Source organism: Oncorhynchus masou, chromosome 6, assembly GCF_036934945.1.
Source record: "Oncorhynchus masou masou isolate Uvic2021 chromosome 6, UVic_Omas_1.1, whole genome shotgun sequence".
Lineage (NCBI taxonomy): Eukaryota > Metazoa > Chordata > Actinopteri > Salmoniformes > Salmonidae > Oncorhynchus > Oncorhynchus masou.
The window spans coordinates 77,436,238-77,452,528 of NC_088217.1; the positions used below are offsets into that span (position 1 = coordinate 77,436,238).

Below are 16,291 nucleotides of genomic sequence, written 5' to 3' on the forward strand. Positions count from 1 at the left end.
ATCTCCGATTGCCGACCATCGGCTTTGTTCACTTGAGAACAATTTATTTGTTATTATTACATCTTGTGACAACTAGCTATATATGTTAGGCAAATACACTGCTGTCATCCCCGCTACTATCTAACTGAATCAGATTGACATAGAAATCGACCCTTGGAGATCAATGAAGTTAAATTCAACATCTCCCTCACCTGAACAGCTCGGTTGATAAACGCGCCCGCGTCCACAGCGAGCCTCGTGATATCCATCTGGTCAAGGTCGGCCGCTCTCCTACGGCGCAACGAGCTAGGCTAGTTGTCTAGCAGCCGTGGACAGCTATAAAAATACATCTCTTCTAACCGGATTACTGGCATGTGAAAAACTGAGACCGTAAACAACGACCATTCTCGAAAGACAGAGTATGACTAGGGTGATGTATCCTGTCATAACATTTTTCACACAGAGGAGCTAAGAATATCCATCATATCAGCTCGCGTGGTTTGAATGAATGACAGCGGAATCTGTTTACATCTCCAGCAGCTCGTTTCTCTATTCGCGGCTTTAGGGGATGTTTTGGTGACGTCAATGGGCTGCTGCAAAGAACATTTGTCGCGCTATGACGCGAAGAAGATTAGGTGTCCTGCAAAATGTCAAACTCCCTCTGTCAATTGTGAGTGAATGGTTCATGTACAGTGCCTTGCAAAAGTATTCACCTCCTTGGCGTTGTTCTTATTTTGTTGCATTACAACCTGTAATTTAAATGGATTTTAATTTCGATGTCATGTAAATGGACATAAACAAAATTGGTGAAGCGAAATTAAAAAAATGTACTTGTTTAAAAAAAAAAAAACACGGAAAAGTAGTGCGTGCATATGTATTCACCCCCTTTGCTATGAAGCCCTTAAATAATATCTGGTGCAACCAATTACCTTCAGAAGTTACACAATTAAATAAAGTCCACTTGTGTGCAATCTAAGTGTCACATGATCTCAGTATATATACATCTGTTCTGAAAGGCCCCAGAGTCTGCAACACCACTAAGCAAGCAGGGACAAAGTTGTGGAGAAGTACAGATCAGGGTTGGGTTATAAAACAAATCTGAAACTTTGAATATCCCACAGAGCATCATTAAATCCATTTAAAAAATGGAAAGAATATGGCACCACAACAAACCTACCAAAAGAGGGCCGCCCACCAAATGCTGTGGGGATGTTTTTCCATTGGCGGGGACTGGGAAAATGGTCAGAATTGAAGGAATGATGTATCTGTGCTAAATACAGTGAAATTATTGAGGGAAACCTGTCTCAGTCTTTCAGAGATTTGAGACTGGATTGAGGTTTTCCTTCCAGCAGGACAATGACCCTACGCATACTGCTAAAGCAACACTTGAGTGGTTTAAGGGGAAACATTTAAATGTCTTGGAATGGACTAGTCAAAGCCCAAACCTCAATCCAATTGACAATCTATGGTATGATTTATAGATTGCTGTACACCATCGGAACCCATCCAACTTGATGGAGCTGGAGCAGTTTTGCCTTGAATGGGCAAAAATCCCAGTGGCTTGATGTGTCAAGCTTATAGAGACATACCCCAAGAGACTTGCAGCTGATATGAGATGACACACACACACACATTTCAGATTTTTTTAAATTTTTATTACGGTAAAATTTGCAACTGCCCCATGAAAAACATAACAATTACTCCAGATTTACAAAAACATGAAAAAGGAAGAGCATTTCATTGATAACAGAACAAGTCAAATATTGAACATTGTAAACAGTGTCTCAGAGAAGCCGTGTGTATCACAGGTAAGGTCCCCAGCCCAGGTACATCTGACACAGAAGTTTGTCGGTAGCCTCCTGTATCAGGTAGTGGACGTGTCCCTCTATAGACAGAGGCAGGGAAGGTCAGGGAAGGTTCGGAGGAACCATTCATAGAAGACAGGGGGGTGTCGGGCACACAGGATGTCTTTATGTACTTACAGCTTCTCCTCAAACGATGCAGTCTTAGGAAGAATGAACTTCCTCAACTCTTTACCTGCCATCAGGATACCTACACACACACACACACACACACACACACACACACACACACACACACACACACACACACACACACACACACACACACACACACACACACACACACAAACACGTGACTTTTATTGAGTATGTGGCGTGTGTTGTCATTGTGTGTACCTCTCTCCTAGTAGAGTGTGGTCAGTGTGTGTACCTCTCTCCTAGTAGAGTGTGGTCAGTGTGTGTACCTCTCTCCTAGTAGAGTGTGGTCAGTGTGTGTACCTCTCTCCTAGTAGAGTGTGGTCAGTGTGTGTACCTCTCTCCTAGTAGAGTGTGGTCAGTGTGTGTACCTCTCTCCTAGTAGAGTGTGGTCAGTGTGTGTACCTCTCCCCTAGTAGAGTGTGGTCAGTGTGTGTACCTCTCCCCTAGTAGAGTGTTGTCATTGTGTGTACCTCTCCCCTAGTAGAGAGTGGTCAGTGTGTGTACCTCTCCCCTAGTAGAGAGTGGTCAGTGTGTGTACCTCTCTCCTAGTAGAGTGTGGTCAGTGTGTGTACCTCTCTCCTAGTAGAGAGTGGTCAGTGTGTGTACCTCTCTCCTAGTAGAGAGTGGTCAGTGTGTGTACCTCTCCCCTAGTAGAGAGTGGTCAGTGTGTGTACCTCTCTCCTAGTAGAGTGTGGTCAGTGTGTGTACCTCTCTCCTAGTAGAGTGTGGTCAGTGTGTGTACCTCTCTCCTAGTAGAGTGTGGTCAGTGTGTGTACCTCTCTCCTAGTAGAGTGTGGTCAGTGTGTGTACCTCTCTCCTAGTAGAGTGTGGTCAGTGTGTGTACCTCTCTCCTAGTAGAGTGTGGTCAGTGTGTGTACCTCTCCCCTAGTAGAGTGTGGTCAGTGTGTGTACCTCTCCCTAGTAGAGTGTTGTCATTGTGTGTACCTCTCCCCTAGTAGAGAGTGGTCAGTGTGTGTACCTCTCCCCTAGTAGAGAGTGGTCAGTGTGTGTACCTCTCTCCTAGTAGAGTGTGGTCAGTGTGTGTACCTCTCCCTAGTAGAGAGTGGTCAGTGTGTGTACCTCTCTCCTAGTAGAGAGTGGTCAGTGTGTGTACCTCTCCCCTAGTAGAGAGTGGTCAGTGTGTGTACCTCTCTCCTAGTAGAGTGTGGTCAGTGTGTGTACCTCTCTCCTAGTAGAGTGTGGTCAGTGTGTGTACCTCTCCCCTAGTAGAGAGTGGTCAGTGTGTGTACCTCTCTCCTAGTAGAGTGTGGTCAGTGTGTGTACCTCTCCCCTAGTAGAGTGTGGTCAGTGTGTGTACCTCTCTCCTAGTAGAGTGTGGTCAGTGTGTGTACCTCTCCCCTAGTAGAGTGTGGTCAGTGTGTGTACCTCTCCCCTAGTAGAGTGTTGTCATTGTGTGTACCTCTCCCCTAGTAGAGAGTGGTCAGTGTGTGTACCTCTCTCCTAGTAGAGTGTGGTCAGTGTGTGTACCTCTCTCCTAGTAGAGTGTGGTCAGTGTGTGTACCTCTCCCCTAGTAGAGAGTGGTCAGTGTGTGTGTACCTCTCCCCTAGTAGAGTGTGGTCAGTGTGTGTGTACCTCTCCCCTAGTAGAGTGTGGTCAGTGTGTGTGTACCTCTCTCCTAGTAGAGTGTTGTCATTGTGTGTACCTCTCTCCTAGTAGAGTGTGGTCAGTGTGTGTACCTCTCTCCTAGTAGAGTGTGGTCAGTGTGTGTACCTCTCACCCTAGTAGAGTGTGGTCAGTGTGTGTACCTCTCCCCTAGTAGAGTGTGGTCAGTGTGTGTACCTCTCTCCTAGTAGAGTGTGGTCAGTGTGTGTACCTCTCTCCTAGTAGAGTGTGGTCAGTGTGTGTACCTCTCTCCTAGTAGAGTGTGGTCAGTGTGTGTACCTCTCTCCTAGTAGAGTGTGGTCAGTGTGTGTACCTCTCCCCTAGTAGAGTGTGGTCAGTGTGTGTACCTCTCTCCTAGTAGAGTGTGGTCAGTGTGTGTACCTCTCTCCTAGTAGAGTGTGGTCAGTGTGTGTACCTCTCCCCTAGTAGAGTGTGGTCAGTGTGTGTACCTCTCCCCTAGTAGAGAGTGGTCAGTGTGTGTACCTCTCTCCTAGTAGAGTGTGGTCAGTGTGTGTACCTCTCTCCTAGTAGAGTGTGGTCAGTGTGTGTACCTCTCCCCTAGTAGAGAGTGGTCAGTGTGTGTACCTCTCTCCTAGTAGAGTGTGGTCAGTGTGTGTACCTCTCCCCTAGTAGAGTGTGGTCAGTGTGTGTACCTCTCTCCTAGTAGAGTGTGGTCAGTGTGTGTACCTCTCCCCTAGTAGAGTGTGGTCAGTGTGTGTACCTCTCCCCTAGTAGAGTGTTGTCATTGTGTGTACCTCTCCCCTAGTAGAGAGTGGTCAGTGTGTGTACCTCTCTCCTAGTAGAGTGTGGTCAGTGTGTGTACCTCTCTCCTAGTAGAGTGTGGTCAGTGTGTGTACCTCTCCCCTAGTAGAGAGTGGTCAGTGTGTGTACCTCTCTCCTAGTAGAGTGTGGTCAGTGTGTGTACCTCTCCCCTAGTAGAGTGTGGTCAGTGTGTGTACCTCTCTCCTAGTAGAGTGTGGTCAGTGTGTGTACCTCTCCCTAGTAGAGTGTGGTCAGTGTGTGTACCTCTCCCCTAGTAGAGTGTGGTCAGTGTGTGTACCTCTCTCCTAGTAGAGTGTGGTCAGTGTGTGTACCTCTCTCCTAGTAGAGTGTGGTCAGTGTGTGTACCTCTCTCCTAGTAGAGTGTGGTCAGTGTGTGTACCTCTCCTAGTAGAGTGTGGTCAGTGTGTGTACCTCTCTCCTAGTAGAGTGTGGTCAGTGTGTGTACCTCTCTCCTAGTAGAGTGTGGTCAGTGTGTGTACCTCTCCCCTAGTAGAGTGTGGTCAGTGTGTGTGTACCTCTCTCCTAGTAGAGTGTTGTCATTGTGTGTACCTCTCCCCTAGTAGAGAGTGGTCAGTGTGTGTACCTCTCTCCTGGTAGAGTGTGGTCAGTGTGTGTACCTCTCCCCTAGTAGAGTGTGGTCAGTGTGTGTACCTCTCTCCTAGTAGAGTGTTGTCATTGTGTGTACCTCTCTCCTAGTAGAGAGTGGTCAGTGTGTGTGTACCTCTCTCCTGGTAGAGTGTGGTCAGTGTGTGTACCTCTCCCCTAGTAGAGTGTGGTCAGTGTGTGTACCTCTCTCCTAGTAGAGTGTTGTCATTGTGTGTACCTCTCCCCTAGTAGAGAGTGGTCAGTGTGTGTACCTCTCTCCTGGTAGAGTGTGGTCAGTGTGTGTACCTCTCCCCTAGTAGAGTGTGGTCAGTGTGTGTACCTCTCTCCTAGTAGAGTGTTGTCATTGTGTGTACCTCTCCCCTAGTAGAGAGTGGTCAGTGTGTGTACCTCTCTCCTAGTAGAGTGTTGTCATTGTGTGTACCTCTCCCCTAGTAGAGAGTGGTCAGTGTGTGTACCTCTCTCCTAGTAGAGTGTGGTCAGTGTGTGTACCTCTCCCTAGTAGAGTGTGGTCAGTGTGTGTGTACCTCTCTCCTAGTAGAGAGTGGTCAGTGTGTGTACCTCTCCCCTAGTAGAGTGTGGTCAGTGTGTGTACCTCTCTCCTGGTAGAGTGTGGTCAGTGTGTGTACCTCTCACCTGGTAGAGTGTGGTCAGTGTGTGTGTACCTCTCTCCTAGTAGAGAGTGGTCAGTGTGTGTACCTCTCTCCTGGTAGAGTGTGGTCAGTGTGTGTACCTCTCCCCTAGTAGAGTGTGGTCAGTGTGTGTGTACCTCTCTCCTAGTAGAGAGTGGTCAGTGTGTGTACCTCTCTCCTAGTAGAGTGTGGTCAGTGTGTGTACCTCTCCCCTAGTAGAGTGTGGTCAGTGTGTGTACCTCTCTCCTAGTAGAGAGTGGTCAGTGTGTGTACCTCTCTCCTAGTAGAGTGTGGTCAGTGTGTGTACCTCTCTCCTAGTAGAGTGTGGTCAGTGTGTGTACCTCTCTCCTAGTAGAGTGTGGTCAGTGTGTGTACCTCTCTCCTAGTAGAGTGTGGTCAGTGTGTGTACCTCTCTCCTAGTAGAGTGTGGTCAGTGTGTGTACCTCTCTCCTAGTAGAGTGTGGTCAGTGTGTGTACCTCTCTCCTAGTAGAGTGTGGTCAGTGTGTGTACCTCTCCCCTAGTAGAGTGTGGTCAGTGTGTGTACCTCTCCCCTAGTAGAGTGTTGTCATTGTGTGTACCTCTCCCCTAGTAGAGAGTGGTCAGTGTGTGTACCTCTCCCCTAGTAGAGAGTGGTCAGTGTGTGTACCTCTCTCCTAGTAGAGTGTGGTCAGTGTGTGTACCTCTCTCCTAGTAGAGAGTGGTCAGTGTGTGTACCTCTCTCCTAGTAGAGAGTGGTCAGTGTGTGTACCTCTCCCCTAGTAGAGAGTGGTCAGTGTGTGTACCTCTCTCCTAGTAGAGTGTGGTCAGTGTGTGTACCTCTCTCCTAGTAGAGTGTGGTCAGTGTGTGTACCTCTCTCCTAGTAGAGTGTGGTCAGTGTGTGTACCTCTCTCCTAGTAGAGTGTGGTCAGTGTGTGTACCTCTCTCCTAGTAGAGTGTGGTCAGTGTGTGTACCTCTCCTAGTAGAGTGTGGTCAGTGTGTGTACCTCTCTCCCTAGTAGAGTGTGGTCAGTGTGTGTACCTCTCCCTAGTAGAGTGTTGTCATTGTGTGTACCTCTCCCTAGTAGAGAGTGGTCAGTGTGTGTACCTCTCCCCTAGTAGAGAGTGGTCAGTGTGTGTACCTCTCTCCTAGTAGAGTGTGGTCAGTGTGTGTACCTCTCTCCTAGTAGAGAGTGGTCAGTGTGTGTACCTCTCTCCTGGTAGAGAGTGGTCAGTGTGTGTACCTCTCCCCTAGTAGAGAGTGGTCAGTGTGTGTACCTCTCTCCTAGTAGAGTGTGGTCAGTGTGTGTACCTCTCTCCTAGTAGAGTGTGGTCAGTGTGTGTACCTCTCCCCTAGTAGAGAGTGGTCAGTGTGTGTACCTCTCTCCTAGTAGAGTGTGGTCAGTGTGTGTACCTCTCCCCTAGTAGAGTGTGGTCAGTGTGTGTACCTCTCTCCTAGTAGAGTGTGGTCAGTGTGTGTACCTCTCCCCTAGTAGAGTGTGGTCAGTGTGTGTACCTCTCCCTAGTAGAGTGTTGTCATTGTGTGTACCTCTCCCCTAGTAGAGAGTGGTCAGTGTGTGTACCTCTCTCCTAGTAGAGTGTGGTCAGTGTGTGTACCTCTCTCCTAGTAGAGTGTGGTCAGTGTGTGTACCTCTCCCCTAGTAGAGAGTGGTCAGTGTGTGTGTACCTCTCCCCTAGTAGAGTGTGGTCAGTGTGTGTGTACCTCTCCCCTAGTAGAGTGTGGTCAGTGTGTGTGTACCTCTCTCCTAGTAGAGTGTTGTCATTGTGTGTACCTCTCTCCTAGTAGAGTGTGGTCAGTGTGTGTACCTCTCTCCTAGTAGAGTGTGGTCAGTGTGTGTACCTCTCCCCTAGTAGAGTGTGGTCAGTGTGTGTACCTCTCCCCTAGTAGAGTGTTGTCAGTGTGTGTACCTCTCTCCTAGTAGAGTGTGGTCAGTGTGTGTACCTCTCTCCTAGTAGAGTGTGGTCAGTGTGTGTACCTCTCACCTAGTAGAGTGTGGTCAGTGTGTGTACCTCTCTCCTAGTAGAGTGTGGTCAGTGTGTGTACCTCTCCCCTAGTAGAGTGTGGTCAGTGTGTGTACCTCTCTCCTAGTAGAGTGTGGTCAGTGTGTGTACCTCTCTCCTAGTAGAGTGTGGTCAGTGTGTGTACCTCTCCCCTAGTAGAGTGTGGTCAGTGTGTGTACCTCTCCCCTAGTAGAGAGTGGTCAGTGTGTGTACCTCTCTCCTAGTAGAGTGTGGTCAGTGTGTGTACCTCTCTCCTAGTAGAGTGTGGTCAGTGTGTGTACCTCTCCCCTAGTAGAGAGTGGTCAGTGTGTGTACCTCTCTCCTAGTAGAGTGTGGTCAGTGTGTGTACCTCTCCCCTAGTAGAGTGTGGTCAGTGTGTGTACCTCTCTCCTAGTAGAGTGTGGTCAGTGTGTGTACCTCTCCCTAGTAGAGTGTGGTCAGTGTGTGTACCTCTCCCCTAGTAGAGTGTTGTCATTGTGTGTACCTCTCCCCTAGTAGAGAGTGGTCAGTGTGTGTACCTCTCTCCTAGTAGAGTGTGGTCAGTGTGTGTACCTCTCTCCTAGTAGAGTGTGGTCAGTGTGTGTACCTCTCCCCTAGTAGAGAGTGGTCAGTGTGTGTACCTCTCTCCTAGTAGAGTGTGGTCAGTGTGTGTACCTCTCCCCTAGTAGAGTGTGGTCAGTGTGTGTACCTCTCTCCTAGTAGAGTGTGGTCAGTGTGTGTACCTCTCCCCTAGTAGAGTGTGGTCAGTGTGTGTACCTCTCCCCTAGTAGAGTGTGGTCAGTGTGTGTACCTCTCTCCTAGTAGAGTGTGGTCAGTGTGTGTACCTCTCTCCTAGTAGAGTGTGGTCAGTGTGTGTACCTCTCTCCTAGTAGAGTGTGGTCAGTGTGTGTACCTCTCCCCTAGTAGAGTGTGGTCAGTGTGTGTACCTCTCTCCTAGTAGAGTGTGGTCAGTGTGTGTACCTCTCTCCTAGTAGAGTGTGGTCAGTGTGTGTACCTCTCCCCTAGTAGAGTGTGGTCAGTGTGTGTGTACCTCTCTCCTAGTAGAGTGTTGTCATTGTGTGTACCTCTCCCCTAGTAGAGAGTGGTCAGTGTGTGTACCTCTCTCCTGGTAGAGTGTGGTCAGTGTGTGTACCTCTCCCCTAGTAGAGTGTGGTCAGTGTGTGTACCTCTCTCCTAGTAGAGTGTTGTCATTGTGTGTACCTCTCTCCTAGTAGAGAGTGGTCAGTGTGTGTACCTCTCTCCTGGTAGAGTGTGGTCAGTGTGTGTACCTCTCCCCTAGTAGAGTGTGGTCAGTGTGTGTACCTCTCTCCTAGTAGAGTGTTGTCATTGTGTGTACCTCTCCCCTAGTAGAGAGTGGTCAGTGTGTGTACCTCTCTCCTGGTAGAGTGTGGTCAGTGTGTGTACCTCTCCCCTAGTAGAGTGTGGTCAGTGTGTGTACCTCTCTCCTAGTAGAGTGTTGTCATTGTGTGTACCTCTCCCCTAGTAGAGAGTGGTCAGTGTGTGTACCTCTCTCCTGGTAGAGTGTGGTCAGTGTGTGTACCTCTCCCCTAGTAGAGTGTGGTCAGTGTGTGTACCTCTCTCCTAGTAGAGTGTTGTCATTGTGTGTACCTCTCCCCTAGTAGAGAGTGGTCAGTGTGTGTACCTCTCTCCTAGTAGAGTGTGGTCAGTGTGTGTACCTCTCCCCTAGTAGAGTGTGGTCAGTGTGTGTGTACCTCTCTCCTAGTAGAGAGTGGTCAGTGTGTGTACCTCTCCCCTAGTAGAGTGTGGTCAGTGTGTGTACCTCTCTCCTGGTAGAGTGTGGTCAGTGTGTGTACCTCTCCCCTGGTAGAGTGTGGTCAGTGTGTGTGTACCTCTCTCCTAGTAGAGAGTGGTCAGTGTGTGTACCTCTCTCCTGGTAGAGTGTGGTCAGTGTGTGTACCTCTCCCCTAGTAGAGTGTGGTCAGTGTGTGTGTACCTCTCCTAGTAGAGAGTGGTCAGTGTGTGTACCTCTCTCCTAGTAGAGTGTGGTCAGTGTGTGTACCTCTCCCCTAGTAGAGTGTGGTCAGTGTGTGTACCTCTCTCCTAGTAGAGAGTGGTCAGTGTGTGTACCTCTCTCCTAGTAGAGTGTGGTCAGTGTGTGTACCTCTCTCCTAGTAGAGTGTGGTCAGTGTGTGTACCTCTCTCCTGGTAGAGTGTTGTCATTGTGTGTACCTCTCCCTAGTAGAGAGTGGTCAGTGTGTGTACCTCTCTCCTGGTAGAGTGTGGTCAGTGTGTGTACCTCTCCCCTAGTAGAGTGTGGTCAGTGTGTGTGTACCTCTCTCCTAGTAGAGAGTGGTCAGTGTGTGTACCTCTCTCCTGGTAGAGTGTGGTCAGTGTGTGTACCTCTCCCTAGTAGAGTGTGGTCAGTGTGTGTGTACCTCTCTCCTAGTAGAGAGTGGTCAGTGTGTGTACCTCTCTCCTAGTAGAGTGTGGTCAGTGTGTGTACCTCTCCCCTAGTAGAGTGTGGTCAGTGTGTGTACCTCTCTCTTAGTAGAGTGTGGTCAGTGTGTGTGTACCTCTCTCCTAGTAGAGTGTGGTCAGTGTGTGTGTACCTCTCTCCTAGTAGAGTGTGGTCAGTGTGTGTACCTCTCCCTAGTAGAGTGTGGTCAGTGTGTGTACCTCTCTCCTAGTAGAGTGTGGTCATTGTGTGTACCTCTCCCCTAGTAGAGAGTGGTCAGTGTGTGTACCTCTCTCCTGGTAGAGTGTGGTCAGTGTGTGTACCTCTCCCCTAGTAGAGTGTGGTCAGTGTGTGTGTACCTCTCTCCTAGTAGAGAGTGGTCAGTGTGTGTACCTCTCTCCTAGTAGAGTGTGGTCAGTGTGTGTACCTCTCCCCTAGTAGAGTGTGGTCAGTGTGTGTACCTCTCTCCTAGTAGAGTGTGGTCAGTGTGTGTACCTCTCCCCTAGTAGAGTGTGGTCAGTGTGTGTACCTCTCTCCTAGTAGAGTGTGGTCAGTGTGTGTGTACCTCTCTCCTAGTAGAGTGTGGTCAGTGTGTGTGTACCTCTCTCCTAGTAGAGTGTGGTCAGTGTGTGTACCTCTCTCCTAGTAGAGTGTGGTCAGTGTGTGTACCTCTCTCCTAGTAGAGTGTGGTCAGTGTGTGTGTACCTCTCTCTTAGTAGAGTGTGGTCAGTGTGTGTGTACCTCTCTCCTAGTAGAGAGTGGTCAGTGTGTGTGTACCTCTCTCTTAGTAGAGTGTGGTCAGTGTGTGTGTACCTCTCTCCTAGTAGAGAGTGGTCAGTGTGTGTACCTCTCTCCTGGTAGAGTGTGGTCAGTGTGTGTACCTCTCTCCTGGTAGAGTGTGGTCAGTGTGTGTACCTCTCTCCTAGTAGAGTGTGGTCAGTGTGTGTACCTCTCCCCTAGTAGAGTGTGGTCAGTGTGTGTACCTCTCCCCTAGTAGAGTGTGGTCAGTGTGTGTGTACCTCTCTCTTAGTAGAGTGTGGTCAGTGTGTGTGTACCTCTCTCCTAGTAGAGAGTGGTCAGTGTGTGTGTACCTCTCTCTTAGTAGAGTGTGGTCAGTGTGTGTACCTCTCTCCTAGTAGAGAGTGGTCAGTGTGTGTACCTCTCTCCTGGTAGAGTGTGGTCAGTGTGTGTACCTCTCTCCTAGTAGAGTGTGGTCAGTGTGTGTACCTCTCTCCTAGTAGAGTGTGGTCAGTGTGTGTGTACCTCTCTCTTAGTAGAGTGTGGTCAGTGTGTGTGTACCTCTCTCCTAGTAGAGAGTGGTCAGTGTGTGTACCTCTCTCCTGGTAGAGTGTGGTCAGTGTGTGTACCTCTCTCCTAGTAGAGTGTGGTCAGTGTGTGTACCTCTCTCCTAGTAGAGTGTGGTCAGTGTGTGTGTACCTCTCTCCTAGTAGAGTGTGGTCAGTGTGTGTACCTCTCTCCTAGTAGAGTGTGGTCAGTGTGTGTGTACCTCTCTTCTAGTAGAGTGTGGTCAGTGTGTGTGTACCTCTCCCCTAGTAGAGTGTGGTCAGTGTGTGTACCTCTCTCCTGGTAGAGTGTGGTCAGTGTGTGTACCTCTCCCCTAGTAGAGTGTGGTCAGTGTGTGTGTACCTCTCTCCTAGTAGAGAGTGGTCAGTGTGTGTACCTCTCTCCTGGTAGAGTGTGGTCAGTGTGTGTACCTCTCCCCTAGTAGAGTGTGGTCAGTGTGTGTGTACCTCTCTCCTAGTAGAGAGTGGTCAGTGTGTGTACCTCTCTCCTAGTAGAGTGTGGTCAGTGTGTGTACCTCTCCCCTAGTAGAGTGTGGTCAGTGTGTGTACCTCTCTCCTAGTAGAGAGTGGTCAGTGTGTGTACCTCTCTCCTAGTAGAGTGTGGTCAGTGTGTGTACCTCTCTCCTAGTAGAGTGTGGTCAGTGTGTGTACCTCTCTCCTGGTAGAGTGTTGTCATTGTGTGTACCTCTCCCCTAGTAGAGAGTGGTCAGTGTGTGTACCTCTCTCCTGGTAGAGTGTGGTCAGTGTGTGTACCTCTCCCCTAGTAGAGTGTGGTCAGTGTGTGTGTACCTCTCTCCTAGTAGAGAGTGGTCAGTGTGTGTACCTCTCTCCTGGTAGAGTGTGGTCAGTGTGTGTACCTCTCCCCTAGTAGAGTGTGGTCAGTGTGTGTGTACCTCTCTCCTAGTAGAGAGTGGTCAGTGTGTGTACCTCTCTCCTAGTAGAGTGTGGTCAGTGTGTGTACCTCTCCCCTAGTAGAGTGTGGTCAGTGTGTGTACCTCTCTCTTAGTAGAGTGTGGTCAGTGTGTGTGTACCTCTCTCCTAGTAGAGTGTGGTCAGTGTGTGTGTACCTCTCTCCTAGTAGAGTGTGGTCAGTGTGTGTACCTCTCTCCTAGTAGAGTGTGGTCAGTGTGTGTACCTCTCTCCTAGTAGAGTGTGGTCATTGTGTGTACCTCTCCCCTAGTAGAGAGTGGTCAGTGTGTGTACCTCTCTCCTGGTAGAGTGTGGTCAGTGTGTGTACCTCTCCCCTAGTAGAGTGTGGTCAGTGTGTGTGTACCTCTCTCCTAGTAGAGAGTGGTCAGTGTGTGTACCTCTCTCCTAGTAGAGTGTGGTCAGTGTGTGTACCTCTCCCCTAGTAGAGTGTGGTCAGTGTGTGTACCTCTCTCCTAGTAGAGTGTGGTCAGTGTGTGTACCTCTCCCCTCGTAGAGTGTGGTCAGTGTGTGTACCTCTCTCCTAGTAGAGTGTGGTCAGTGTGTGTGTACCTCTCTCCTAGTAGAGTGTGGTCAGTGTGTGTGTACCTCTCTCCTAGTAGAGTGTGGTCAGTGTGTGTACCTCTCTCCTAGTAGAGTGTGGTCAGTGTGTGTACCTCTCTCTAGTAGAGTGTGGTCAGTGTGTGTGTACCTCTCTCTTAGTAGAGTGTGGTCAGTGTGTGTGTACCTCTCTCCTAGTAGAGAGTGGTCAGTGTGTGTGTACCTCTCTCTTAGTAGAGTGTGGTCAGTGTGTGTGTACCTCTCTCCTAGTAGAGAGTGGTCAGTGTGTGTACCTCTCTCCTGGTAGAGTGTGGTCAGTGTGTGTACCTCTCTCCTGGTAGAGTGTGGTCAGTGTGTGTACCTCTCTCCTAGTAGAGTGTGGTCAGTGTGTGTACCTCTCCCCTAGTAGAGTGTGGTCAGTGTGTGTACCTCTCCCCTAGTAGAGTGTGGTCAGTGTGTGTGTACCTCTCTCTTAGTAGAGTGTGGTCAGTGTGTGTGTACCTCTCTCCTAGTAGAGAGTGGTCAGTGTGTGTGTACCTCTCTCTTAGTAGAGTGTGGTCAGTGTGTGTGTACCTCTCTCCTAGTAGAGAGTGGTCAGTGTGTGTACCTCTCTCCTGGTAGAGTGTGGTCAGTGTGTGTACCTCTCTCCTAGTAGAGTGTGGTCAGTGTGTGTACCTCTCTCCTAGTAGAGTGTGGTCAGTGTGTGTGTACCTCTCTCTTAGTAGAGTGTGGTCAGTGTGTGTGTACCTCTCTCCTAGTAGAGAGTGGTCAGTGTGTGTACCTCTCTCCTGGTAGAGTGTGGTCAGTGTGTGTACCTCTCTCTAGTAGAGTGTGGTCAGTGTGTGTACCTCTCTCCTAGTAGAGTGTGGTCAGTGTGTGTGTACCTCTCTCCTAGTAGAGTGTGGTCAGTGTGTGTACCTCTCTCCTAGTAGAGTGTGGTCAGTGTGTGTGTACCTCTCTTCTAGTAGAGTGTGGTCAGTGTGTGTGTACCTCTCTCCTAGTAGAGTGTGGTCAGTGTGTGTGTACCTCTCTCCTAGTAGAGTGTGGTCAGTGTGTGTGTACCTCTCTCCTAGTTGAGTGTGGTCAGTGTGTATGTACCTCTCTCCTAGTAGAGTGTGGTTACCTCTCTCCTAGTAGAGTTTGTTCAGAATGTGTCGGAGACCTCCAGTGTTGTTGACCCACTCGTTGATGCCACACTCCTCATTCAGTGGGATCACAGTATATGTACGGATATGGAGCTCCCTCCTCCTGGACTCTGCATCCTTACGCAGGCACTACACACACACACACACACACACACACACACACACACACACACACACACACACACACACACACACACACACACACACACACACACTAGTCTGAAGTGTTCTGTCATCTCTGGGCTACAGTAGAGTGATGTACAGATGCCAGTTGGAGAAGTGACAGGTTAAACACCTTGTTGATGAGGCAGTTGAACTCTATGAGGCGACAGTCTTTCCGGAGGTCATCTTTAGGTTTACACATCACAGTGTAGCTCCTCCCATCACCTCCCTTCAGGCCGATCTTCTTGGGCTCCTGGAGGGAGGCTAGGATCTCCACGTATACACAAATCATCATGAGACACACACACACACACACACACACACACACACACACACACACACACACACCATGTGGCACGACACACACAGACACAGAAAGACAAACTACCCCCCCCCCCACACACACACAGAAAGACAAACCTCTCCCCCACACACACAGAGTATCGTCAAAGCCATGGAGGTAGGCCCAGTGTCCGGGGAATGCGTCGTGGTGCAGTGTGTTTGCAGAGCCAGTAGAGGGCAGTGTGGGGATGAGGACAGACTGCAGAGGGATCAGGATCTGGCTGAACGACGGCTCCTCCACCAGACGCTTCAACTGCTTGAAATGGACCCCCATACTGAGAGTACTGCTGTTACCATCCACCTGGAATACAGAGAGAGAGAAATGGACCCCATACTGAGAGTACTGCTGTTACCATCCACCTGGAATACAGAGAGACAGAAATGGACCCCATACTGAGAGTACTGCTGTTACCATCCACCTGGAATACAGAGCGAGAGAGAAATGGACCCCATACTGAGAGTACTGCTGTTACCATCCACCTGGAATACAGAGAGAGAGAAATGGACCCCATACTGAGAGTACTGCTGTTACCATCCACCTGGAATACAGAGAGAGAGAAATGGACCCCATACTGAGAGTACTGCTGTTACCATCCACCTGGAATACAGAGAGAGAGAAATGGACCCCATACTGAGAGTACTGCTGTTACCATCCACCTGGAATACAGAGAGAGAGAAATGGACCCCATACTGAGAGTACTGCTGTTACCATCCACCTGGAATACAGAGCGAGAGAGAAATGGACCCCATACTGAGAGTACTGCTGTTACCATCCACCTGGAATACAGAGAGAGAGAAATGGACCCCATACTGAGAGTACTGCTGTTACCATCCACCTGGAATACAGAGAGAGAGAAATGGACCCCATACTGAGAGTACTGCTGTTACCATCCACCTGGAATACAGAGAGAGAGAAATGGACCCCATACTGAGAGTACTGCTGTTACCATCCACCTGGAATACAGAGAGAGAGAAATGGACCCCATACTGAGAGTACTGCTGTTACCATCCACCTGGAATACAGAGAGAGAGAAATGGACCCCATACTGAGAGTACTGCTGTTACCATCCACCTGGAATACAGAGCGAGAGAGAAATGGACCCCATACTGAGAGTACTGCTGTTACCATCCACCTGGAATACAGAGAGAGAGAGAAATGGACCCCATACTGAGAGTACTGCTATTACCATCCACCTGGAATACAGAGAGACAGAAATGGACCCCATACTGAGAGTACTGCTGTTACCATCCACCTGGAATACAGAGAGACAGAAATGGACCCCATACTGAGAGTACTACTGTTACCATCCACCTGGAATACAGAGAGAGAGAAATGGACCCCATACTGAGAGTACTGCTGTTACCATCCACCTGGAATACAGAGAGAGAGAGAAATGGACCCCATACTGAGAGTACTGCTGTTACCATCCACCTGGAATACAGAGAGAGAGAGAGAAGTGGACCCCATACTGAGAGTACTGCTGTTACCATTCACCTGGAATACAGAGAGACAGAAATGGACCCCATACTGAGAGTACTGCTGTTACCATCCACCTGGAATACAGAGAGAGAGAAATGGACCCCATACTGAGAGTACTGCTGTTACCATCCACCTGGAATACAGAGAGAGAGAAATGGACCCCATACTGAGAGTACTGCTGTTACCATCCACCTGGAATACAGAGAGAGAGAAATGGACCCCATACTGAGAGTACTGCTGTTACCATCCACCTGGAATACAGAGAGAGAGAAATGGACCCCATACTGAGAGTACTGCTGTTACCATCCACCTGGAATACAGAGCGAGAGAGAAATGGACCCCATACTGAGAGTA

At 49.3% G+C, this 16,291-nt stretch overlaps 1 protein-coding gene and 1 long non-coding RNA gene across 2 annotated transcripts in view; both read right to left on the reverse strand.

Annotated features, from left to right (window-relative positions):
* The window catches only part of LOC135542701 (cell surface glycoprotein 1-like), a 7,398-nt gene extending 6,869 nt beyond the window's left edge, over nucleotides 1-529 (reverse strand). The window contains exon 1 of the mRNA XM_064969834.1: nucleotides 192-529. Coding sequence (XP_064825906.1) covers nucleotides 192-248 — 57 coding nt within the window. The 5' untranslated portion in view covers nucleotides 249-529. The remainder of the gene's footprint in view (nucleotides 1-191) is intronic.
* Nucleotides 530-1,687: 1,158 nt separating this feature from the next.
* Nucleotides 1,688-14,451, reverse strand: LOC135541209 (uncharacterized). Its single transcript, XR_010455939.1, has 4 exons — nucleotides 14,249-14,451; nucleotides 13,932-14,082; nucleotides 1,962-2,031; nucleotides 1,688-1,864 (listed from the first exon to the last, which is right to left on the reverse strand). It is a non-coding gene; the product is annotated as an uncharacterized LOC135541209 (long non-coding RNA).
* Between the last annotated feature and the right edge of the window lie 1,840 nt (nucleotides 14,452-16,291).